General features: G+C 42.9%; 1 protein-coding gene across 2 annotated transcripts in view; it reads right to left on the bottom strand.

Moving 5' to 3' along the window:
* The window catches only part of Il12rb2 (interleukin 12 receptor subunit beta 2), a 64,087-nt gene that overhangs the window by 12,465 nt on the left and 24,245 nt on the right, over nt 1–27,377 (bottom strand). The window contains exons 8-12 of one of the 2 annotated variants that reach the window (XM_048351545.1): nt 13,840–14,059; nt 9,292–9,492; nt 8,151–8,249; nt 7,905–8,063; nt 1,627–1,764 (exon numbers count right to left, since the gene is read on the bottom strand). In XM_048351545.1, coding sequence (XP_048207502.1) covers nt 1,627–1,764; nt 7,905–8,063; nt 8,151–8,249; nt 9,292–9,492; nt 13,840–14,059 — 817 coding nt within the window. The remainder of the gene's footprint in view (nt 1–1,626; nt 1,765–7,904; nt 8,064–8,150; nt 8,250–9,291; nt 9,493–13,839; nt 14,060–27,377) is intronic. The other variant, XM_048351546.1, reaches the window with a different exon arrangement.

Here is a 27,377-nt window from a genome sequence, read left to right as displayed (position 1 = left end):
AACTACAGTCCAGGAGACGCTGTGTGAAGAGGAAGCAGTAAACCCAATGCCATGGACTATTGTAAATAAGCAGACATGAATAATATTCTTGGGCAGTCTAGCATGGTTCACTGCCTCATAGGTAGCTGAAGAAATTTTGAAAATGGCAAGAGATCAAATTAAGAGGTAAACTGGATGCCTTTGGCCCACACATACAATCCAAGTTACTCAGGAGACAGATCAGGAGGATTAAGATTCAAAGCTGGGCTGGGAATATGGCCTAGTGGCAAGAGCGCTTGCCTCGTATACATGAAGCCCTGGGTTTAACTCCTTAGCACCACGTATATAGAAAATGGCCAGAAGTGGCGCTGTGGCTCAAGTGGCAGAGTGCTAGCCTTGAGCAAAAAGAAGCCAGGGACAGTGCTCAGGCCCTGAGTCCAAGGCCCAGGACTGGCAAAAAAAAAAAAAAAAAGATTCAAAGCCAGTTCCGTGCCAAACCCCAGGTCCAAAATAACCAGCAACACGCTGGTCTTGAAGATCCGTGGAGAACTATAGATGACCTATAAGAGATGGAATATAGCCAGATATAGTGGCACACATCTGAAATCCCAGCACAGAAGGCTAAGACAGGAGGATGGTGAGATTCAGGCCAGCTTGGGCTAATCGACTCTATCCAAGAATTAAAGTAAAATTTCTTAAAAAGGATGAAATGTCAGTATAGTAGTGCATGCCTTACAGATTCTTCTGATTGAAGGGCAGGCTGGGAGACAAGAGTGGAGGTAGAGGCAGAACCCTGGTAGGCCCTATGAGGGGAGTGCTGCCAGGGCTGAATGGGATGGGAGTTGATGGAGATGCCTTTTCCCGCCCCACACAATGGGTAGGATCTGACATTTCTTCAGCGTCTGTTTTCCCTCCTAGGCAGATGGGTGTAATCTGCAGAAAGCATGGGTAGGAATATGAGGAGTCCACAGATTTCCTCCCAAGTTAACTTTCATGAGAGATGAGACAAGGGCTTGCTCAGAAGGAACTAACACAGCAGATGCCCTGATCAGCAGATGCCTCTTGCATGAATCACTCATTTGGTGACACACACACCCTCTCTCTGCTGGTATTAAACTCAGTGCCCTACCACTCGAGCCACAGCTCTTACTTCTGGCTTTTTGGTGGTCAGAGATAAAATTTTCACTGACTTTCCTTCCCAGTTTGGCCTCAGAACCATGATCCTCAGGTTTCAGCCTCCTGAATAGCTGGGATTACAAGCAAGAGCCACATGGACACCAGGCATTCATGAGTGCATACTTGGCACAGATACTTAATGAGTAAGTACTATGTACTGAGTACCATTCTAAAAAGAGATAAACAGATATTGGCCCTGCCTACTAGATGCAGAGTTTGGAGTAGGGGTCAAAACAGTGCAGTATGAAGAGAAGACGGAGTGCATCCGGGAACACTTCGCAGCTTTGAAAAGTTGACACTGTCTCCAAGCAGACAGTGGCATAGGAGGGCTCTATCATTTCAGAAAACAGCGTTAATGAAATGTGGCAGTGAGAAGTAATTCCTGAATCTAGGAAAATCTGATTATCTCCATGGCTAAATACCGTATACCAATGTACTCATGCTCGCTCTCTCTTGAGAGCCACCTCTTACCTTGTAGACAAAATCCCCTCTCATTTCCTGGGGGACTTTCACCAGAGGCTGTCAGAGCTGTCATCCACAGGACGTAGGTCACTCTAGCATGGAGCTTATTAATTGGAAGTGAGTTTTGGGAGGGGCTGTAAGGAATTTCTGAAAGGCAGATGAAGAAGACATGTGTTCAGAAAACAGCTGAATGCAGCCTTTTGCTTATTTATGTTTGTTAATGCTTCATTTAGCTTGAAAGAGGAAAAAAGCACAACCCTAATTTCAAAAAGCACAATCCTAATTTCTCAGCACTTCATAGTTTCATAGGTCTCAGCACTGTCATTTGTGGAGGCCTCCCTACATAGTATTTCAGATACTTTTCCCATGTTAAAAATCATCTGAAAGAAATTTTTTTTTTGTCATTTTGCCCTTGAGATTACTTAAGTGGAATGAGTTCTCTGGTTTCCTCTTAATATGAAGTTTGTAATCAAGTAGTATGTGTGTGTGTGTGTGTGTGTGTGTGTGTGCTGGTACTGAGGTTTGGAGGCTTTCTCTTAGCTTTTTCAGGCAACACCAGTGCTCTACCACTTGAGCCATGCCTTATGCCTCTAGCCAGCTCTTTGATGATTAATTAGAGGTAGTCTTTGACTTTTCTTCTTGAGGTGACTTCAAAGCTTGGTCCTCAGATCTCAGTCTTCTGAGCAGCTACGATTACTAGCATGAGCCACTGACCCCAGCTATATTTCGGCATTTTAGAGGAGGGAATTCAGTGTACAAATTGATTTCAAAGTAATGGGAGTATTTTTCAAAACTAAGTTTACTAATGAGTTAAATTTGACATATTATCATTTCAAAATTGACTTTGCTCCCTTTTTTCTTTTACCTTCAGTGGCTTTGTATTTGCTAAGCAGGCACTCTACCGCTTCAGCCATGCTTCTATCCCTTTGTGTTTTCATTATTTTTTTTGGATAGAATTTCATATTTCTACCCAAACTAGCCTTGACCATGATCTTTTCATTTACACTTTCTGTATAGCTGGGATGACAGTTGTACCCTCCACACTCAGCTCTTTCTGTTGAGATGAGGCCTCGTGAACTCTTTGCCTGGGTTAATCTCAAACTGTGATCCTCCCATTCTCTCCCTCCTGAATAATTGGGCTTATAAATGTGAACCTTCATGCTTTGTGCACTTTTCTTTCTGCAGGCTCTGGGTCCTGAATTTACAGGCCTTAACATTTACAATCTGTTTTGATTTGATTTAAGATCCCTAAAAACTGTCACAATGGTTCTGAGATGCGATTTATTCTGCAGCATAAGTCTGGACTTCCAGTTCCTTATGCTCTCAACATGCCTGCAGTTTCTCTGGAGGGAAGATTTTTGCTTTTGGAGCAGTGTTCCAATGCTGTTTTTCTCTTCCAAGAAGCACAAGTGTTGGTTGCCTATAGTAAGCCATCAGTCTCTTCCTCCAATTCTGCTAGGTATAGTTTTAGGGTGACCTCTCAAGAGCTGGGGAGGAATGCTGGGAGTAGTAGTGTATACCTACAATTCCAGCAAAGATTGTGGTTCAAAGCCAGCCCAGGAAGAAAAGTTTGTGAGATTCCATCTCCATAATAACCAGCACAATGCCAGACGGAAGGTATGGTTCAACTGGTAGAGTGCCAGCAGAGCAAGTTTGTTAGGCCTTGAGTTCAAGCCCTTGTGCTGAAAAAAAAAAAGTGCTGGGGAGGCTTATAAAGTCAAAACCAGAATGTGAGCAGTCCTAGCTAGCTGTTAGCTCCTAATGATGTCCTGGGTCTGTACCAGTGATCAGACTGGAGATAGAACTCAGCACTTTGTCTCAGTCTCACAATGCGGTTCACAACTCATAGCACACTCAGTGATCTTCTGCATGTCAACCTTGGCAGCCTCCAGAATCTCGGTGACTGACTGGAGTGGTCTCTGACATACAAAGGCAGACTCTTTGTATTCTCTCTCTCTCTCTCTCTCTCTCTCTCTCTCTCTCTCTCTCTCTCTCTCTCTCTCTCTCTCTCTCTCTTATTTATTTATTTTTTTGCCAGTCCTCTGGCTTGGAATCAGGGCTGGAGCACTGTACCTGGCTTCTTTTTGCTCAAGGCTAGCACTCTACCACTTGAGCCACAAAGCCACTTCTGCCTTTTTCTCTATATATGTGGTGCTGAAGAATGGAACCTAGGGCTTCATGTACACGAGGTGAGCACTTTACCACTAGGCCATATTCCCAGCCCAAAGGCAGACTCTTTGCATCTAACAGTTTACCATTTAATGGAAAAAACAGGTCACTTCCTCTATCCATCCACTCTGCTTATTATGGGTAGCTAGAGATGGAGTTCTGGGGTGGTCCCTCCTCTCCACCCACAGGGGCTGAGGCCCCAGCTGATCATTCTACAGCTGTGATTATGAGAGCAATTTTTTCATTTGCTATCCTATTGAGAAAAGTTATCTTCTGGGAAATTCCCATGTCTACTCTAACCTGGTAAAATTGCTTGCATAGACTTAAGCCATATGACTGAGCTAAAAAAGAAATAATACAACAAAAGAACAAAAACCCTTTTCCCATTCCTAAAGCAAGGGATTAAAACATTAATTTTAGAAAGAGCTTCTGCTCATCTTGCTGCAGCAAAGCATCAACGGGCAACAGGGAATCAACTGCCCAACTGTGTACAGGAGTCCGGAGCCCAGCCGAACTGGGGGAGTGTGCAATGGTGGAACAGAAGGGAAGAAGGGAAGAGATTGGATGGAGGCTGGGCCCATGCACACGTGTATATTTGAAGAACAAAAATAGCAGCTCAATAGGGGGAGCAGCGATGAGGCTGAGGAGTCAGCAGTTTGGTTGGCAAAATAGGCTGAGTTGTGTAATGGGAGGAAGAAGTCAGGCAGGAAAAACTGGTCCTGCTGCCTCTGAGCTGTGATGCCCTGCAGAGATAGGGGGCCCAACACCTTGGCAGAGGGCAGCTTTAGACTCAGGTAGTTCTGTTTGTTTAGGAAGGTATGGGAGTTGTCTGCCAGCTAGAGGGCTGTGGGTAGGATGGTCAAGGGAACCAGGCAAAACAACTGCATTGTTCGTGGAAATGAGTTATTCCTTAAGGATCGTATTCGTCCATTTGCTGTCGACTAATGGGGGAGATAGTGGTGAGCCAAATGTATGGCTCCTGACCTTTTACTTAGCCTGTTGGCTAAGATGATTGGGTAGGAAGAAAGCATCGTGTGCTATTAGCAATGGAGGGGGGCTTGCCACTGTAGCATTGTGCACATCACTCTGTCTAGCGACCCCTTGAGAAATGGCTGGGCTCCAGAGTGCCCCATGGAACTCTGAACTGCAGATACCAAAGGCCCCCCTGTCCAGGCAGGGCCAAGGCCCACAGCTTTTTGCTACTAACAGCACCTTGGCACTGCTGCTGGGCCAGGAGTGCTAACCCCAAATAGGATGGAGCTCTTTCTCCATGGACCCTGCCCTCATTTGCTGATCCCTCTCCTTAGAAACTGCTCTTCAGGTTCCCTATTGGTTTCTGGTTGCCACGTGCAGCAAGTAGTGGTGAGCTTGTGGCAGCTCCACAGTGAGCTTCCTGCCACTTTCTGTACACTGAACTCTCTGACTGTCACGAATGGGTTGCTTCATCAGGATGTGCCACTGAAAGAGAAATTTCATCCAAACTGTTATAACACAGGACTATGAATCTGTACCTCTCCTCCACTTGAACTTTTTTTCTTAAAAGTGATGGAGGGCTTGAATCTAGGGCCTGGGTGCTGTTCCTGAGGTTTTGTACTCAAGGCTAGCAGTCTACCACTTGAGCCATAGCTCCATGTCCAGCTTTTTTTTGATAGTTTATTAGAGATATGAGTGTCACAGACTTTCCTGCCTCAGCTGGCTTTGAACTGTGATCCTCGGATCTCAGCCTCCTGAGTAGCTAGGATTACAGGTGTGAGCCAACAGCACTAGCACCTTTAGTTTATTTTAAAATCATAAGTTTTAGATGCATCAGATTTGTGGCAAAATAAGATGAGGATTTTCTTCCATATCTACAAGAATGTTTCTTCTTGAAAACAGGAAATGACCACATTGATCTTTCTGGTTGTAAGCAGACACCTCAGTTTAAATTCTGCCAAAATGAAAATTATTGCAGGGGCAAATCTCACCTGAAGAATTCCAAATGACCCATGATGAATCAAGTCAAATGATTAGATGATGACCCCTTGGAGTACATTTTGGAACTGATAAGCTTAGTGGGAAGTAGTGATTTGTTCTGTTTATCAATCTAGTGATCCATTTTGTTTATTAATGGTGGACTAATTAAACAATGACTGTAAGGCTTTGTAATGGAATACTGCAGAACATGTTAAAAAGGAAATAAGAACTCAAGAGGCTGAGATCTGAGGATTGACGTTTGAAGACTGCCCAAGCAGGAGTCTGTGAGCCTCTTATCTCAAATTAACCAGCAAAATGCCAGAAGTAAAGCTGTGGCTCAAGTGGTAGAACACTATGAACAAAAAATCCCAGGGGCAGTACCTAGGCTCAAGCCCTAGGAATCTGTCTCTCTCTCTCTCTCTCTCTCTCTCTCTCTCTCTCTCTCTCTCTCTCTCTCTCTCTCAAAAACACACACACAGGGCAATAAGATAAATCCACATGGATTGATGTGGAAAGATCTCTAGGGTGTGTCACTGAGTACTAAAAGTAAAGTGTAGATTAGAATATAGAAAGCAACTCCAGATGTAGTCTTGCATATGCATTAATTTTTTTCTTGAGAAATGCATAAAGAACTGCCAAGAGCATAAGTGAGAAGGAAGGGAGAATTTTCATTTTATATCTTCTGGAGATATTTAAATAGTTTTTTAATCAAGTGGAAAGTTTTATGTTGTTTTTTTGTTTGGTTTGGTTTTGTTGCCAGTCCTGGGGCTTGAACTCAGGGCCTGAGCACTGCCCCTGGCTTCTTTTTGCTCTGCCACTTGAGCCACAGTGCCACTTCCGGCGTTTTCTGAATATGTGGTGCTGAGGAATGGAACCCAGGGCTTCATGTATACGAGGCGATCACTTTACCACTAGGCCATATTCCCAGCCCTATGTTGTTTGTTTTGTTTGGGGTATTAGAGTTTGAACTCAGGGCCTCACACTTGCTCCGCTTGCTTGCTAATGGATGGAACTGTACCACTTGAGCCAGCTTTCTTGCTGGTTATTTGGAGATGAAGTCTTACATATTTTTAGCCTTGCTTTGAACTTCAGATCTCAGCCAACTGAGAAGCTAGAATTCCAGGTGTGAGTCATCATGCTCAGCAAGTTTTATTTATATAATAAAAAATGAACTAACTTTGAAAGCCATCATTTTTAGGAAAACATCCCTGTGAATCTCCTGAGGTCAAGAGAAAAGACAAACTACTAAAGTTTGCTTGGGAAAGCCCTCCTGCAGGCTGCAGTACATCCAGCATGGCTTCATTACCTTTATTCTTGGACCTATTTACTCTCATGGAGGAATAAAAATGTCCCTCTTTATGATACATGCTACTGAAAGCTAGCCAACTGCTCTTGAGACAAAGGGAAGGTCAAGCCAAGAAATAAAAATGAAGCTCTGACTAAGTCAAAGATAGGAACATCTGATCTCTCAATGACTATGGTAGCTACACTGCAAGTAAATCATCAGATCATTTGAGATAATGCTCGAGCCAGAATTTAATTGCTTTGACATGAGAGTTATAGAATAACTATAGATCAGAAAGTTGTTTAAACTGTTATATTTTATCCAGCTATGATAGTAACTGCAAATATAGGGATTTAAGAAATTCTTTCAATGTCTTCCTTACAAACTTTAAGGGTCTTTATGGTTAGTACTGATGTACATTTATTGCTCTATTAAAAATTCTATATACCTACCTACCTACATACCTTCTTTTGAGACAGAGTCATACTATATAGCCCTGGTTAGCTTCAATCTTGTGATCTTCCTGCTTTAGCTTCCTTTAATTCTGGGATTACAGGTGTGCCACCACCATACCACATCTGGATCTTTATGGCTTTTTGAAATGTTCCCTCACCCTGTGAGTAAGTCCTTTGACAGCCTAGTCCACTTACTTCATTTATGTATCCTTAGCAAACTGGCACATACATATATTTAACAATTTTATATATGTGCACTTGAGGGTCTTCTATTTTTCTTCACTCATTCATCTGACAAGTATTGATGCAGTCCTTACTTAGTGCCTGGCTCATGCTAGCACTTTTGTGTAGCTGTGTCCGTGAGCAAGCTGTGTTTTCCTGACATGCCAGCAAGAGGCCCCTCTGAACTTGGTTTTCATACATACCACAGAATTCAGGTAGGGACCTGGCGTCTTGCTCCTTCCAGTATATCCTGTAATGGAGGATGCAGCCCATTTGGTCTTGGACTGGGACGTGGTTCCAGGAAACAAGAGCACCCCCACTTTCCTCTGTGATGACATTGATGTGGGGGCCACTCAGTGGTGCTGCAAAGAAGACACAGGAGGTTCTGTCACCTTCTGAGTCCCACTCATTGACTGAAAGCAAAGCTTAGTAGAAATTGCCAGGCTCACCTTTGTTCTTGGAGCTACCATGGACACAGCTGCATCCCCTTCCACCCTCCGACAGCGCATGCACGCGGATCTCATAACACACGTAGGGCTTTATGTTTTCTGCAAGGAAAAAGATATTCCTTTTTTTTTTTTTTCTATTTTGTTAGTTGTGGGGCTTAAACTCATGGCCTGGGCACTGTCCCTGAGCATTTTTGTTCAAGGCTAATGCTCTATCACTTTGAGCCATAGTGCCATTTCTAGTTTTCTGGTGGCTAATAGGAGATAAGTGTCTCACAGACTTTCCTGCCTGGGCTTGCTTTGAACTGAGATCCTCAGATCTCAGCCTCCTGAGTAGCTAGGATTACAGGTGTGAGCCACCAGCTTCTGACCAAGCATGTTCTTAAACAGGAATGCTGAGTCACACAAAGAGCCGTTATATTATTGTTCTGGGACTGGGCTTGAACTCAAGACCCGGGCACTGCGCCTTAGCTTGTTTTGCTCTAGGCTAGTGCTCTACCACTTATACTACAGCCCCACTTTTTGTCTTTTTGGTGGTTAACTGGAGATAAGAGTCTTTTGAACTTTCTTGCTTGGGCTAGCTTCCTGAGTAGCTAGAATTACAGCTGTGAGCCACTAGTGCCCAGCTGTTCAATTACTTTACTATATTTTTGAGCTGCCTTCTCTCACTTGATTCTAACCACTTGCATCATGAACCTGAGGATTATAGACAGCAGGTATTACATACATGACTCTGGATTAATTATCACACTAGTCACAAGTAGCAGAATTGGGAATAGAGATATCTTAGTTTCCTTACCTGTGTAATGGTTTAAAATGATGACAATGCACATGGTTGCTTTAAGTTAAATGAATTTCCAAAGACCAAACCACTTATCACATCTACAGAATCACTCTACCTCAGGCATGCTTCTGTGTTTCTGTTTTTCTTTTGTCTTGTTGGCACTGTGCCAGCAGCATGATATTTAAGTTGAGCAGTTGTTCTATGGCTGCAGTAGTGGATTGTGCAGTGTTATTATAATGGGTTCTAGGTCACCATTATCTCATTGTGATCATTGAAGGCTGCAGGCAAGGTGCCTGCAGCACCACCAAAAAAAACTGGACAACTGGACAGGGTATCCCTCTAGAAGGAAGGTGGACATACCTGAGATCAGAGCTGACACATTGTAGGAGGGAACCCGCAGCCAGTTTAGAGGGGACTGCATGCTGGCCTCTGGATGGAGCAACTTCCATTCCACCACATACTCCTGAACAGCAGAGGTAGCATTTCTGGGAGGCTGCCAGGCCACCACAATGTCTTTCATGTCCTCTGAGTTTGCAGAGACCTTGTGAGGGGTCAGAGACCCTTTATGTAGGAAAAAAGAGGAGGCAAAAAAACCCAAAAAACAGTGAAGATAAACACAGAAAATGACAACAGCTCATCCCAGCCACCATTTGGGAAGAACCAATCTGAGGACTTCTGAGTCACTGGTTTAAGTTCATCCCATTTCTTGGGCCTTGAAGAACTAACAAGCTGTGCAGAGCCCTTGTGGAATATTATTTGTAGAATTATTTTCCCCTTCACATTCTATGCCTGTGTTCTCACATGTGTCTACTCTAGTGAATTTAGTGAGAAGCCTTCTAATTCACTTCCCATACATCTGTGTAGACATATGCATCCTTAAAAACTAGTGTGCCTTTGTGGTTGCTTGTTGGATTTTCATGAAATATACATGACAGATAAATTGAACACATTTTCTTTCTTATTTTTTTTTAAACTTGACCTTATGTGTGTGGCATATATCCATCCTCCTGCTTTGTAAATCTAGTTCATTCCTACAGACTGGTGCCCATTTCATAAGTCAGGTAATGAGAACCTTTTGGGCAATGTCACCCTTTATGTTGCTCTCTCCCAGTTTCCCCCTCCCATACATCTTTAATTTTCTTGCAATACTGTGTCAGATGCCTTTTGCAAAAAAAAAAAAATGTACCTGCTCCCTCCAAATCAATATAAACCTACATAAATAATGTGGAGGCATGGTCTTTCCTTTTCAGGCAGGAACACAGGTGAGGAGGTCAACTCTAAAATGATGGATGTGTCCCTTTCATAAGTTGTTACCAAATCTAAGTAAAGAACCTGGAAGGATGCTATACAATTTATAAGTTTTGTAACTTTCAGACCTATTATGCAGTGAGGTTTCAGGTTTTTTGAGATAGGGACTCACTATATATTCCAGGCTGGCCTCAAATTCGTGATCTTCGTGACACCACACCCCAAGTGCTGAAATGACAGACACACACCTTCACGTCTGGCTTTAACACACTACATTTTTTTTTTTTTTTTTTTGCCAGTCCTGGGCCTTGGACTCAGGGCCTGAGCACTGTCCCTGGCTTCTTCCCGCTCAAGGCTAGCACTCTGCCACTTGAGCCACAGCGCCGCTTCTGGCCGTTTTCTGTATATGTGGTGCTGGGGAATCGAACCTAGGGCCTCGTAACACACTACATTTTTAAAACAGCAGATAAGGGCTGAGAATAGGCCTAGTAGCAAGAGTGCTTGCCTCCTACACATGGAGCTCTTGGTTCGATTCCCCAGCACCACATATATGGAAAACGGCCAGAAGGGGCGCTGTGGCTCAGGTGGCAGAGTGCTAGCCTTGAGCGGGAAGAAGCCAGGGATGGTGCTCAGGCCCTGAGTCCAAGGCCCAGGACTGGCCAAAAAAACAAAAACAAAAACAAAAAAAAAATCCCAGCAGGTAAGCTGGGCACTGATGGCTCATACCTGTCATTCTAGCTACTCAGGAGGCTGAGTTCTGTGGATCATGGTTCAATCTAGATGGGCAGGAATGTTCATCTCTAATTAACAACTAAAAAGCCAGAAGTTGAGCTGTGGCTCAAATGGTAGAACACTAGCCAGGAGCAAAATAGCTTAGAGACAGCATCCAGGCCTTGAGTTCAAGTTCTAGGACTGACAGAAAAAATAAAAACAGAAACCCACCAGGGTATTATCACAGACTTTACGTGAAAGGTTTTTTTTTTTTTTAATATGATTCCTATTCATTGAAGACAAATTGAATAATTACACAGTAAAGGAGGCAGATGTAGTGGTACTCGCCTGCAATCCAGCTATTTGGGAGACAGAAATAGGAGGATCTTGGTCTGAGATTGGCTCAGACCAAAGTGTGAAACCTTTTCTGAGAAAGCACACTGAAAGTGAAAGGACTGGGGGTGTAGGTTGAGGGATAGAGCACATACCTAGCAAGTGAGGGGCCCTGGGTTCAATCCCCAGTACTACCAAAAGTACAAACAGGTAGAAAAGTCACCTGTAATCCAATGACACAAAGAGGATCTCTGTTAACATCTTCATGTTTTCTAGACTTGTTTTTCCTCTGTGGAAAACACAAGCTCATGTAAATATTTACATATTTTAAATGGATGGCATTGTCCAGTGTACATTTTTGGAAATGTATTCTGTCACTTAGATTGTGTATCATTCCATGTCAATAAAAATATATTCACCTTGTCACTTGAATGCTAGTATGAGATTAAGACAGTGAGGGTCCTGGTACATTAAAACAGTCCATTCCCTATTGTTGTACATTTTTGGCACAGTATTTCACCACTTGAAACAATTTTCAACAGACATATTTGCACTTATATTGTGACACTTATTATTTGCAGAAGATAAAGTTCTAAAGGTAAAATTCCTTGGTCAAAAGTATGTGCATATTTCAAGTTGGTTATCTATTGTCAAATGACATTGTGCCGCCCACCTACAGCTACCAACAGTATTTCTTCCCCCCTATGTCTTCACCAGTATCCAGTAGGTACTCCAGTCTACTTATGCTGTCAATTTGACTTGGTCTTCCTTGGTTTTCAGACTTTGTATTTCAATGATTTCTAGTTAAGCCAAACAGATTTTCATATTTTTATCGCTCCTTTTATAACTTTTTTGGTGTGTATATGGTATAAGCACATAGTACTGTAAGCACAGTAAGCAAGCATTCCACAACCTCAGCCCTTTCCCTTTAAGCTTTTTGTTTTAATTTTTTTCCTAATTTTTTTTTGCCTGTTCTAGAGCTTTAACTCAGGGCCTCAGTGCTGTCCCTGAGCCTCTTTGTACTCAAGGCTAGTGCTCTATCTACCACTTGAGCTACAGTGGCATTTTACTGAGTAGTTTATTGGAGATAAGAGTCTCATGGACTTTCCTGCCCAAGTTGGCTTTGAACTGAAAGCCTTAGGTCTCAGCCTCCTGAGTAGCTAGGATTACAGCCGTGAGCCATCAGCCCCTGGCTGCAGAATTCTTCAGAGTGAAACTGAGCCCTTCTTCCTTCTTTCTCTTCTGCTGCTGAGAAGGAAACACAGCTCTGGCAGCCATCTTGGACCAGTTCCATGTTGGGAATGAGAGCCAGGCTTGGCAGAGAGAACGAAAGAGGAGACTAGAGGCCTGAAGTCACAAAGCTGTCATCCACCCTAAGCTATCTTTCTGTGAACATCTTTCACATAAGAAGATAATTAAGTCTCTGTAGTCAGTTCTAACTTCTAGGGGCCGTGCCTAGTGAATGAGAGAGCTTAAGGCCATGTCCAGGTTTAGCTTTTCTTCCCTAGTCATTTCATCATCTATTTGAGCCTTGGCTTGCTGATATGCAACTGAGAAGAAACAGAACCAAGATTTAACAATGGATATGGGATTATAATGTTTTGGTAAACATTTCTTTAAAATGAATGTGCTAGACCCACATGTACCTAAAATTATTACACTGAATTTTAAGAAAGGGTCTAATTATAGTTTTATTTGATTTAGTCATTTTTTTAAATGTTAGGCTGATTGATGGTCTTGGCAATGAATTCTTCTAGAATACAGATCTTGAGTGGTAGTGTTAACACCCATTTTCTTGGATATCATGAGCTTTTATTCTAACAAGTTATTTTTTCGAGAATATGACTATAAATGTGAGACTCTCCGTCTCACTGGGAGTTTTTTGAAGAAAATAATTGGGTGCATATTTAAATTTGTGTAAAGAGCCATGGTAGAGCAGAGTTTTATAGGTATATCACAGTCAAGAGTCTCATTTTAATATTATTGGTTGAAAAAAGGTTTGGAAAGTAAATCCAAAATGTTTTATGCAGAATTTAACAATATGTGTTATTCTGTGTCTATAAAACTTAGTCTAATTGAAAAAATGTCAGTATTCAATTTAATATAACTATTTTTATCAAGTACCTGCTACATACTTAATTTTTAAATTAAATGTAATTTTTGTGCTGGTACTGGGGGTTGAACTCAGGGGTTTATGTTCTCATCTTTCTTTTTCTGCTCAAGGCTGGCATTCTACCACTTGAGCCACATTTCTACCTATACCTTCTTGCTGTTTAATTAGAGATAAGAATCTTGTGGATTTGCCCACCTGGCATGGCTTTGAACTGTGATCCTCAGATCTCAGTCTTCTGAGTAGCTAGAATTACAGAGGTGAGCGCTAACAGTACCTGGCTTTATGTATTTAATCTTATGATGACCTGCAAGAGAGGTAATATAATTCCTCTTTTAGAGAGGAAGAAATGGGAGTGCAGAGGTGTGAGGTCACTTGACCAAGACCACACATAGCTGATTAGAAAAGACAGCTCCTCAGGCCAGGCCTTGGGTTGGGCCCACAGAAGGTAAAAGATAATCAGGACAGTTTGTTTCCACAGGTGAGCACAAAGGATCAGGACTCACCAGTGCTGCACAGGTCCGTTATCTCAATACGAGTGGGCAGGGAACTTCCTCTCGAGTTGACTGCAGACACAGCCACAGTCCAAGTCCCATTTCTGGGAATGACCCATGTCCAGGAGGTATGGCTTGTGATGTTCTGTAGTGTAATTTTCTTCCCTGTCACCTCCTGCAAGGTTATTCGATAGCACAGCATTTGTCCTCTTGCCTCTGACATACTCAGATTCTGCAATAAAACACATCCACTTACTATTTCCTCTCTGGCAAGGTCACTGGATGCTCTCAGCCTGGGCCTACGTGTGCCTATGTTAGGTGGCTATATCTGAATGGCCTTTCCATTTACGCCTTCTCATCTCCACTTCATAGTTCTGCCCAAGGACTCACATTAATCATTGTTGAAAGATAATGCTAAAAAGTCACATGGACTTTTTCCTTCTTTTCTTCTAGATGAAACTTAGGAGTAGAAAGCAGTTCAATCTGACAAGTAAGACAGCATGGGATCTGAACAATAGCACGGACCCAGGACAGATGCTCAGTCCCTGTAGGTCTCCACTTCTAAATCTGTGAAACACACACACACACACACACACACACACACACAGAGAGAGAGAGAGAGAGCTTTCTATAGAAAATATAAGACTGCTCAAACCATCAAACCCAAGATGTTCAAGAGCTGAACAATCTATACCTGAGGAAATGAACTAGCTGTCTGTGCTAAGAAATCAAGAAACTGCTCATAAATGTGTGCTTAATAAGTTTTGGAACTGAGACGATTCCAATTGAGGTCATTTGGAAGTAACCCCAAAAAGTACAGTGAAAACAAATTACTTACAACCTTGTTTGGGAGACAGAAACCCAGAAAATGGATGTGTGTGGGATGCTCACGGTGCCCATCTTCTCCCAACACAGGGGCTCAAGCTTCATGTGCTGAAAGAAACACCTTAGGCACAGCAAATGCCTCCTGCTCTGGTTCCTGTCTCACCAAAAAGTCTAGTAACTTGATTTCCTAAGTGGTCCATCTATCCGAAAGGCTGAGCTATCAAGAATGCTAGCTCACTTCCGATCTCTATTTTTCACTTTAAGTGAATAAAATGACTTTCTGATTATAATTTGACTCCCAAAGCAGTTAGCATTCTGGGAGAGAATGCACTTATTTGCTGATTCAAGACTTCTGTTTGGCTCAACAGCTGCACGCTTGCTGTGAATTCATCTGGGAGCCTCTGGATTTTTGCATTGTTATTTCTGGGAGCCACAGCAACACAACGCATCTGCATTGGGGACTCTTTTGGATGTACAAGGCCTAAAATAAAATCTTTTGCCATGGTTAGCGGGAGCCAGTGAGTTACACCTGTAATCCTGGCTACTGAGACCCAGAGGATTCACCATGCAAAGCCAACCTATGCAGAAAAGCCCAGTAGACTCTATCTGTAGCTAAGCAGCAAAAACCCAAGCTGCACATGTGGCTCAAGTAATAGAGAACCAGCTAAGTAGGCAAAGCCGAGTGAGTGTGAGGCCCTGGGTTCAAGCCCTGGTACTAGCAAAAGCAAAAAATAAAAATAAATAACAACCCTGGTCACCCTGGTCAGTGTACCAGGTGAATGGCAGGTTCCTAGGGAATCCTTCGGTGTCCATTCTGCTTTTACCTAAAGTTCCGGAAGTTAGCATTATTGAAGACAACCCCTCAATTATTTCTCATTCTATCCTTCCATCTGCTCTGTAGACCAAGCAGAAGTGTATTACTCCTCCTCTGCACCTCACCCCCAGTGCTACCCAAGAGTTAAACAAGCTTGCACAGTTCCCTCTTCCAGTGCTGGGCACTGATAGCTCACACCTAGAATCCTAGCTATTCAGGAGTCTGAGATCTGAGGATCATAGTTCAAAGCCAGCCTGGGCAGGAGAATCTATGAGACTCTTATCTTCCTATACACCACCCTTCCCCCGCCAAAAAAAAAGCCAGAAGTAGGGCTGTGGCTCAAGTGGTAGAGCGCTGTACTAGCTTTGAACAAAAGAAGCTCAGAAATAGTGCCCAAGCCCTGAGTTCAAGTCCCAGGATTCCCCCATAAAAAACCCACAAAGCAAAAAGCAAAACAAAGTTCCTACTTCCAGTGACCCAAGAAGTTTAAGCCCTGCTTTAACAAGTAAGGAAAGAAAGACTAATAGAAGAAAACCCCACAGCACCTTGCAAATCAGCCTGTATTATCTCCCTCTCATTATCCCTCATATACCCAGACATCTTACTCAATCCAAGAATAAAATACCAAAAGATGGGTAAAAGTTACAGGGAACTTGTATAGCCACCCCTGCAGAAGTGCAGCTGGTCCTAACATCTGCTGAATGGAAGGACAGGCCAGAAGCTTATAGAGGTCTCCAGGACACATTAAAGGGCCTGGACTGGGGCTTCCCCTGGGTGAGTATCCCACTTCAGATCTCATGTTTTGGAGCTTAGAAGATGAGTGAAAAGATGAGGTGAGGTTGAAGTGGTTAGACAAGTAAATGTGGCATCCTGGGAGTTATGCTTATATAAAATGTCAGGCTTGGGTAGGTGGCCTCCTTAAGCAAATTGGAAAACATATTAAATGGGTCTGTGGAACAGAAGCCTTAAAAAAAAAAGCACATGAAAACAAGAATTAAATCTTAAGTCTCCTGAAGTTACTGGAAACAGTCTGGTTTTTAATAGTGTGGGAGAAGAAAGAAGAAGAGAAGGAGAGGGAAAGGAGGAGGAAGGGAGGGAAGGGGACATAGGGAATGCCAAGCTGTCTCCCTCCTGTGAATCACTGCTCCTGAAGCTACAGGTGGCAGTGAACTGGTAGGTTCAGGAATTGTGTCAGCATTGGGATCCCAGCCACCTTCCTGCCCCAAGTTGCAAAGCAACTCGAATCGGGCTGTTGTGACGTGTTCTGTCATATCACATCAGCAGTCATACATTCAACAGATCAAGGAGGGTAGAACCCCAGAATTCTTTTTCTACCAAGGTCAGCAGGCTCTGAGTTATAGGAGACAAGCTGTGAACCCAGAGAACTCTGTGCTGGGGAGCTAGATGACTCTAATGCTCATGTGACAGGAGAAAAGGAAATATTTATTAGTCATCCCAAGCCAGAAACTGCATCCACTGTCACATTTAGCCCGTGTAACCCCTTATTCTGATGGTGACCTGAGTTAAGAGAAGCTAGGAGCTGTCTCAAGCAGTCCCACAGGGGAGGCACGTGAGATTTTAGGGTGCCCTCTGGTGGATGAGAGGGAGAAGGGAGTTACCCTAGGTGGACATCCTATGTCCCTGGGAGCAACACCTGGAACCCAGTGGCCCTACGGTCCTACTTTCCTGCAGGCCAGAGGATGAGAAAATGCAAAGGCTGCCCTGCTGGTTCCCCCATCCATTTCCTTTCTGCTTTGTTGTTTTGGAGGAAATGACTGAAACCTGATATGGAAATCTCTGACCGAGGTGCATCTGAGAAACGATGGTGAGAATCTCTTAATAAACCTATTGGAATAGTTCTGCCTCAAAAGGCTGTCTACACAAAAAAATAGAAAAAGTGCTCTACACCACTGGCCATAAAAGAAATGCAAATCAAAACAACATTGAGATTCCATCTCACCCCAGTAAGAATGTCATATATCAAGAAAACTAACAATAACAATTGTTGGAGGGGATGTGGCCAAAAGGGAACCCTACTTCATTGTTGGTGGGAATGTAAACTGGTTCAGCCACTCTGGCAAGCAGTATGGAGATTCCTCAGAAGGCTAAATATAGAGCTCCCCTATGACCCAGCAGCCCCACTTTTGGGTATCCAAAAGACCACAAACAAAATCACCGTAATGCCATCGGCACAACAATGTTCATTGCAGCACAATTTGTCATAGCGAGAAGCTGGAACCAGCCCAGATGCCCCTCAGTAGACGAATGGATCAGGAAAATGTGGTACATATACACAATGGAATTTTATGCTTCTATCAGAAAGAATGACATTGTCCCATTTATAAGGAAATGGAAGGACTTGGAAAAAATTATACTAAGTGAAGTGAGCCAGACCCAAAGAAACATGGACTCTATGGTCTCCCTTATTGGGAATAATTAGTACAGATTTAGGCAAGTCATAGCAGAGCATCACAAGGCCCAATAGCTATACCCTTATGAACACATAAGATGATGCTAAGTGAAATGAACTCCACGTTATGGAAATAGTTGTAACTACTTTCAACGTCCTATGTGTATCTGTAGCTTCTATTATTGATGATGTTCTTGTATCACCTTCCTGTGGTTGTACCTACACTATTTCTGTAATCTTATCTGAGTATATTGGAAACTGTGTATGCTGGTATTGGAAGTAGGAAATTGAATGGGAATACCAAGTTTGAGAGACACAGGGTAAAAAAAGACAAACAACTACAAAAGCAATACTTGCAAAACTGTTTGGTGTAAGTGAACTGAACACCTCCGTGGGGGGGGGGGAGGGAGGGAAAGGGGGAGGAGGGAGGGGGGTATGATGGACAAGGTAACAAACTGTACAAGAAATGTATCCAGTGCCTAACGTATGAAACTGTAACCTTTCTGTACATCAGTTTGATAATAAAAATTTGAAAAAAAAGAAAAAGAAAAAAATCTCGCACATCACAATATTTATCTTTGGTGTCACTGGGGCTTGAACCTGGGGCCTAGGCTGAAGAATGAATCCACGGTCTCCTAGGTGCTAGGCAAGGGTTCTCTCACTGAATTATATCCCCAGCCTCAAATCTCATTCAAGAAACCTTTAGCTTTCTTGCTTCACCACATAGCATCTGATTTTAGGCCAGTTTTCTTTCTTGAGCCTTATGTGGCTCTGTGTTCTCACTTATAAGCTGAGGATAATTTTGTGCACACTGGAAGCTACCGGAGCATTGGGTGACATAAGCTGTTCTGAAGAGTACACATGGCACATGCAGACCTAAGACTTGTGGTGAGTCCTCAGTTATGGTGGTCAGGCACGGGCTCTCATGATGGTGCTTCACTGGCTGCACTCCTGTGATCCTTCCACATCTCTCCATGCATTCTGCAGCCCTGGTACCTCCAAAGTACACACAACGAATACATTTAGTCCTGGGCACCTTGGTTCTGGAAATCATGGCAGCTCTCAGCAATCCCAATCCAAAGTGAAGAAGTAACTCCAACTTTTTCTTGTTCTTTTTTTTTTTTTCCAGGTACAGTCTTGCTTGCTATGTTTCCTGGGCTGACCTCCAGTTTTGGGGCTCAAGAGATTCTACCCCCACTCAGCCTCTTGAAGAGCTAGGACAAGAGGTGCATGCTAACTACTTCCTATGTAGGACACTAGCATTTCAAAACTCACTTCACTGAACTCTTCCATCTATGGATCTATCTCACCCTAGCCTGTCAGCTCATCTTCACATCCCCAGGCTCATGCTCACTGTTAACTTTATCATAATAACCTAACACACGCTTTTCACAATGACCTTGTTAATCTCACGGAAGTCCCTATTCTTCTTCTTCTTCTTCTTCTTCTTCTTCTTCTTCTTCTTCTTCTTCTTCTTCTTCTTCTTCTTCTTCTTCTTCTTCTTCTTTTTTTGCCAGTGGTGGGGCTTAAACTCAGGGCCTGAGCACTGTCCCTGGCTTCTTTTTGCTCAAGGCTAGCACTCTACCACTTGAGCCACAGCACCACTTCTGGCAGTTTTCTATATATGTTGTGCTGAGGAATCGAACCCAGGGCTTCATGTATACAAGGCAGGCACTCCTGCCACTAGGACATATTCCCAGCCCCCCTATTATATTCTTTTTTTTTTTTTTTTTTGGCCAGTCCTGGGCCTTGGACTCAGGGCCTGAGCACTGTCCCTGGCTTCTTTTTGCTCAAGGCTAGCACTCTGCCACTTGAGCCACAGCACCACTTCTGGCCGTTTTCTATATATGTAGTGCTGGGGAATCAAACCCAGGTCTTCATGTATACAAGTCAAGCACTCTTGCCACTAGGCCATATTCCTAGCCCCCCTATTATTATTCTTATGCACAGGGAAAAGTTGAACAGAAAGGCACAGAGAGGTTGAACACATTGCTCAAGATTGCACAGCCATTTGGTAGGAAGCTGGATGTTGGACCTAGGTAGCTTGCCACCTGGGCTGCTGTTTTTCTGATACACTGAGCCAATTGAACTACATTTGAGTTACCCTGGTGTAATGGTTTCTCTCTTGTTTTGCAGCTAGAAGACTAGGAAGATAAGGAAATCTTTTATGAGAGAAAAACTTGAACTTCCCTGCCATCCATGCTCCCTGCCCTCTTGTCCATGTCACAGGCTCATATTCCATTCTCAACAAAATGCATTTTGAAGTGTGCATGGTACTCACTGTTATGGCTTACTTGACATTTCTACGCAGTGGTGCTTCACTAGAGCTTTGGTTAATGAAGCAATGGTCTCCAGTTCTCCCGCCTTTGTGGTGGTGGACATCTAGGGTCAGCTTCAGCATTACTGTGATGTCCCTCATCCATTTTTCACCCACGAGCTAATCACCATCCTTCCTGCTGACCTTTGAACTCCCTAATTCTGAGTCCTCGTCATCGTGCTCCTACACCTATCCTCACACTGTGAATTCCAAGACACCAGCCCTCGATTCATCTTGGTCCACCTGTCAGGGGCCACACAGCAAGTGTTCTGTACCATAAACAACAGTGTTAACCGATGTTGTGGCTTATGCTATGAAAGAGGTTTAAGGTTCTTGCTGGCCTGGGCAAAAGTTAGCAAGATACTCATCTCAACAAACAAGCCAGCATAATGGACAACAGCTGTAACCTTGGCTATGTAGAATGTGAAGAAGGAGGATTACAGTCCAGGCTGGCCTAAAAAATGTGAAACCAGAAGTTCAGGGATAATGCCCAAGCTCTGAGTTCAAGCCCCATGACCAACAAAAAGAAAGAACAAAGCCTGATCACAACAGAGGCTACCTGCATACACTGCAGTGTCCCTGCAGACTTCTGTCTGACCTTGCAGTAGTAGACTGGATGCTTATGAGAGAGAGGGTAGAGTAGAAGGGTACTGAAGTCCCTTAGAACTTGAGGAATCACTTAGCACCTCAACTTTCTAAGCCAGACCAAAATGGGCAGTAGAGAAGAGTTTGCATGGCACATTTGCTGAAATAGTTGTAGTTAAAGAAGCATTAGACTTCCATCTGGCATTGCTTTCAGAGTACCCTGAAGTGCAGAGTAGAAAGTCTCTTTGCCACCATGAGGAATGAAGAAGCATGGCATGGGTAGGTAGCTCTGACCGTTAGGATAAACATCCAGGATGTATTGCTATCTACCTTTACCTTGATGGCACTTGTGATTTTTAACATCTGTGTTCTCTCATTTTTTGATCCCCACTATGGCCTTATTGGTTTGGCTGATTGCCCATATAATGACTTTCTTTTGCCTGTGGAAGATCTTGAGAAAAGGGGCATGAAATGGATCAGCATGACAAATCTTCTAGATCATTGTAGAGGACCCTTTCAGGGGAAGAATCTTCCAGAGAGGAGGAATTTTGCTTCTCCTCAGTTACTTCCTTGTGAAAATGAGTACCAGAAGTCAAGAATCCAGCTGGATTCTTTTTATAATATTCACAAATGATGGCTGCTTTGCAAATCCTGCTTTAAGAATCGTCTTATTAAAAGTGGGTTTCTTTTCAAATAAATTTTGAGCTGCAGTATTAGTTTCAAAGAGCTTGATCATGATTCACCAGGCTATTTTTAGTAGTCGTTCTTATACCAGACATTTCATGTGAAGAGAGAATGAGAGTAAAAGAGGAAGAAGGAAGTTATTTCTTAACCTTGAAGAAGATTGCAATGACCTAAATCCAAGAGAGGACTTCATCGTCATGACTGTGACTCTTTAGGCTTCCAGCTCAGTGGGTGAATAATTCAAAAGTGTTTCTTTGTCTTCCACTGGAGAAGGATGAGTGAAAGGATGTGAATTTTGAGATGAAAAGTGAAGTGTGTCTCACCAGGAAACCTCTTCTCATAAGCATGCCAATCAGTAGTTCAATTCAAATAGGTTCAACAAAGATGAGTCATGGAGTATGCAAGAGAGGTCCAAGATGGGGCTCAGTCCCCATTCTGTGCTTAGTGACTGGGTGACTGTGAGCGGGCACTTTCTCTCTCTGACACTGGAGGTTTCCTGTTATAGGAAAATCTCCCTCAGACCCATGGGGGTCTTCTCAAGATTAAATGAAATGGAAATAGTGGCTTTCAGCACTTGGAGAAACTTTCAGTCTGAAACGATAAAGTGAGGCTCCTTGTGTTCTGAAAGTGGTTCAATTTATTTCTGTTTTGCCACCATTCTTAAGGAAAGATCACTTCCTATTGTTATTTATATTGTTTTCTACTGCTAGCAATCTGATTGTACTCTCTTTCAATGATTATGGAGAACATATATTACTAACAGTGATATCCACAGCTTCTCACCGTTCATTCATTCCCCAGCTGGTGAGTGAAGAAGGCAGCACAGTCATAGCTAGGCATACTTAGGGAAGGAAGTTGGTTGGAAAGATGGCTAAAAGTCAGAGAAAATGGAATAACTGAAATCAGAGGACTAAAATGCCAGAGACAGAAAAGGACCTTGATCTGACAAGAAGGGGAAATAAAGGAAGTGACATATGTAGTGAAATCTCCTGCTCTTACCTGACAAAGGTAATGGGCCTGGCCCTCAGGAATTCTGGATATGACTGAGAAAATAAACTAACAAAATCAGAAACCAGGAGACTTCCAGGAAGATGGTGGAGGAGCAGCAGAGCCCTAGCTGAGCTCCCTCCGACATCACAGTTTTCCCACTCCAGGGAAACTTTCACTCCTAGAAAGACAGCCTAAGTAAGTTATAAGAGTACAGGGATTCTGGCCAGAAAGGAAAAATAGATTTTGGTGGCCTGAAAACACAGACTTGAGCTCTGGGTGGTGACCTGCCGCCATGCCAGTGCTGGTGCCAGCACAGTGCCCTGCACTCTGCGCACCTAAAGCACACAACGGCGACCAGGGAGAAATCCTCCAGACGGTGGCGGACAGATGTGGATTGCAGGCTGTGCACGGATGGGCCAAAATTGCAGAGAAAGCATGAGTACCCCACAAAAGACATTCTCACTGGCGCCCACAGAGCAGGTCCTTGAAGGTAGCCCTTCCCCCACCACCTGAGCAAAGCGCCATCTTTGACACTGGCATAGGGTCAAATCAGACTGGAACTAAAGTGGGCCTGGGGAAAGCGAGGACAAAGGAGCCATCTTTGAAAAGGGCAAGAGGGACCAATCAGTGAGAGCCAGCTCCGCCCAGGAGAGCGCCCCCCCCTGCCCAGGTGGGAGGCTCATCCTGGGCTGCAGCTCACACACTCGTGTGAACTCAGCCAGCGGTGCCCCGCCCTGCTCGCCAGAATTTCTAAATTAAAACCGAAAGCAGAGAGCAGCTACCAGCTGCACGGAACAACCAGATGGGAGAAGAAACAGTTCCCGAGACAGATAAACAGTCCTGTCACAGAGGAAGCACAATTCCCAGCCTGAAATGGAGCTGAATTTCATAGCTAGCTCTGCCCAGGAGGCTGCTCTGCCCAGGAGGGAGGAACCTTCCCCAGGCAAGCGACTCTCAGCCGGGTAAACCAGGCCAGAGGCGCCCCACCCTGCTGAGTCCACAGCCTATTCAAAGCCGGGTGTTAAAGGCAGTGACCCCACAGCAGATGGGAGCAGCCACGGTTCCCAAGACTGTTCACATCCCCATCTACAGTGGACGCCCAAGGCCTACCTGCAAGCTGTGTGAACTACAGAGCCCCAGGATTTCACTAACAGGGGAGGAGGGTCAGAGCAGATCCACCCCCTGCAAACTGAAAGCGAGTCAAACTAGCCAAGCAAAATAGACTGCAGACCATCGCAAGGAAGCCAGAGACTGTAGAAAGCCCACCCAAACAAGGAAGACTCCATTTTTTTCAAAACATTTTTTTTTTGGCCAGTCCTGGGCCTTGGACTCAGGGCCTGAGCACTGTCCCTGGCTTCTTCCCGCTCAAGGCTAGCATAGCACTCTGCCACTTGAGCCACAGCGCCGCTTCTGGCCGTTTTCTGTATATGTGGTGCTGGGGAATTGAACCTAGGGCCTCGTGTATCCGAGGCAGGCACTCTTGCCACTAGGCTATATCCCCAGCCCCTCAAAACATTTTTTTTAAGTGTTTTTTTTTTTTTTTTCATTTCTGAAACGTCATTGGTTTTTTGTTTTACATTTTTACCTGTTTGTTTTTATCAAATTTTTTTTTTTGGTTGTTCATTTTACTGTTTTTTTTCCTTTTATTTTTAAATAACTTTTCTCTGTTTTGTGCATTTGTCTTCCACTATTTTTTCTTTTTCTCTCTTCACATTCTCTTTCTTTAAAAATTTTACCTTCCTATGAATAACACCTCCACTCTTTTCTGCTAACACTCCATTGTCTATCATTTTCACCTTGTTCTTTCTGCTGATTCTACTCTTCTCCACATTTCCACATCACTGAAACTAAACCAAATCATCACCCCTCCCCTCATACATTTTACTCTATTCTCCTTACTACCTCTAACTTACCCTCCTGGACTTACTTCCAGGACCTCCAGATTCCATTGACCCCTGGTTAATGGATAGAGGGTATCCCTGCTGAATCAGAGTGAATCAAAGGGGTCCAAAGACAAAGCCAGCCAGTCCAAAAAGAACTCAATATAAGATCAAAAATTGCTCTTAGGGTTGTAAATAAGTAACTACCTAATACAGGGTTCAGGATTGGTTGGTATATCAAAATTGTATTCTTTAGGAACACCAGATCTAATTTTATACACAGGTATACAAGGTATCTGTATATAATTGTGAACTTCTAAGATTTACACAATAGTGTCTTAAACGGTGCTCACAAGTGCTTGTAGATTGGCATTCCCAATCCAAATGGGCAGAAGAAACACAAGAAAGATGGCAAACAATGGAGTCTCATCTCACACTCAAAACAAGCAGGAAGCAGAGCAGTCAATCAAAGACATAGAAGAGAACCCTCAAAATGCTCTACAAAGTCTACCGATAAAAATGATAAATGAAAAGTTTGAATCTCTTCAGTCAACTATTCTAGAGCACGAGGAGGCAAAGCAAAAATTAATGGAGAATTTCATGACCTCCAGAAATAGAAAGATAATTGAACTTCAAGAGTCAAATGAAAAGATAGTTACCCAGCCAAAAGATTTGAGAGACAGCACTCACAACCAAATTAATGAAGTTAATGAAGTAAAGAAGTCCATGCAGGACCTAAGAGATAAGTATAGCAAGGACATGGAAATCATCAGTAAAGTCCAGTCAGAAGGAAAAGAGATTCGAAACCAAGTAGCTACCCAAGAGTCCCGACTAACTGAAGCAGAGGATCAAATCTCAGGAGCTGAAGATTCCCTAGAATCTATGGTGAAAGATAAAAAAATTAATACAAAACCAATCCAATCGACAAAACAGACCACTTCCAGGAGCTTCAAGACACAATCAGGAAGCCCAATTTAAGGATAATAAGTATTGAGGAAAACCTGGAGAAAGAAGTTAATGGAATAGGAAACCTATTTAACAGAATATTAGCCGAGAACTTCCCAAATATCCAGAAGGATAGGCCTATACAGATACAAGAAGCATTTAGAACCCCAAACTGACCAGACCAGAATAGGACATCCCACCGACACATTATGATCAAAACAGGATCAATAGAGTCCAAGGAAAGAATCCTTAAAGCTGTTAGGGAGAAGAAAACAATCACATATAAAGGAAAAGCAATCAGAATTACCCCGGACTTCTCAGCAGAAATCATGAAAGCAAGGAGAGCCTGGAATGAGGTATACCAAACCCTAAATAAAAATAACTACCAACCAAGAATACTGTACCCAGCTAAACTCTCATTCATAGCCGAAGGTCAAATAAAAGTCTTCCACAGTAAGGAAAAACTGAAACAATACATCTCCACCAAACCAGCTTTACAGAAAACCCATAATCAAGATCCCAATACAGAGAAATGAACCCTAGATAGAAAACCAGAATCTTAGATCAAGAAATGGGAAGACACAGCTTTTAACAAGATAGATATAATGAAAGGAACAAACAATCATCTCTCAATCCTAACTCTCACCACTAATGGACTTAATTCTCCAATCAAACGACATAGGCTCATAAGTTGGATCAAAAATCAAGATCCATCTTTCTGCTGCCTCCAAGAGACACATCTGTCCAGCAAACGTAAACATCTAAAAGTGAAAGGCTGGAATAAAATCTGTCAAACAAATGGCCCCCATAAGCAGACTGGCGTTGCAATCTTAGTATCAGATAAAATTGACTTCAAATTAAAAATGGTAAGAAGAGACAAAGAAGGTTACTACATACTAATAAAGGGATCTCTCCTTCAGGAGGATATAGCCATCCTAAATATCTACACACCAAATACAGGAACACCCAACTTCATCAAACAAACACTACTGACTCTAAAAACACTCACAGACCCAAACACATTGATAGTTGGGGACTTTAACACTCCACTATCACCTCTGGACAGATGAACACGCCAAAAACCTAATAAAGAAACCTCAGAACTAAACAACTGCATAGACCAACTAGACTTAACCGACATCTACAGAATATTCCATCCAGCAACAACTGAATACACATTCTTTTCGGCAACACATGGAACATTCTCCAAAATATATCACATCTTAAGGCACAAAGATAATCTGTACAAATTCAGAAGTATCAAAACCATTCCCTGCATTCTCTCAGACCACATGGAATAAAATTAGGGCTCAACTCAAACAGCCACCGCAGAAAATCCTACAATACATGGAGACTAAACAACACACTGCTGAACCATCAGTGGGTCATTGAAGAAATTAGAACAGAAATTGAAATGTTTATGGAATTCAACCAAGATGAGTACACAAAGTACCAGCTCCTTTGGGACACAGCAAAGGCAGTACTCAGAGGGAAATTTATATCTCTGATTGCCTACATCAACAAACTGGAGAAACACAACTCAACAACTTAAGGAAGCACCTTAATCTCCTTGAAAGAGAACAGCAAGCCAAACCCCAAGTCAATAGCCGGAAGCAAATAATTAAAATTAAATCAGAATTAAATGAATTAGAAATAAAAAAAAAACACCATCAAAAGAATCAACAAAACAAAGAGTTGGTTCTTTGAAAAAATTAACAAGATAGACAGACCCCTAGCAAACCTGACCAAAAAACGAAAGCAGCAAACCCAGATAAACAAGATCATAGATGAAACAGGTAACATCACCACAGAAACAACCAAAATTCAGAACACAATAAGGGACTATTTTGCAAACCTTTATGGCAACAAATTCGAGAACCTGGAAGAAATGGATGATTTCCTAGAAAAAATTGATATCCACAAACTCAACCATGAAGACTTAAACCTTCTGAACAGACCCATATGCTGCATTGAAATAGAAACGGCAATACGTGATCTCCCATCCAAGAAAAGCCCAGGTACAGACGGATTTAAAGCAGAATTCTACAAGGCCTTCAAAACAGTACTCACACCAATATTTCTCAAACTCTTCAATGAAAT

Source organism: Perognathus longimembris, chromosome 7 (assembly GCF_023159225.1).
Source record: "Perognathus longimembris pacificus isolate PPM17 chromosome 7, ASM2315922v1, whole genome shotgun sequence".
Taxonomy (NCBI): domain Eukaryota; kingdom Metazoa; phylum Chordata; class Mammalia; order Rodentia; family Heteromyidae; genus Perognathus; species Perognathus longimembris.
This window is presented reverse-complemented; position numbering and strand designations above follow the sequence as displayed.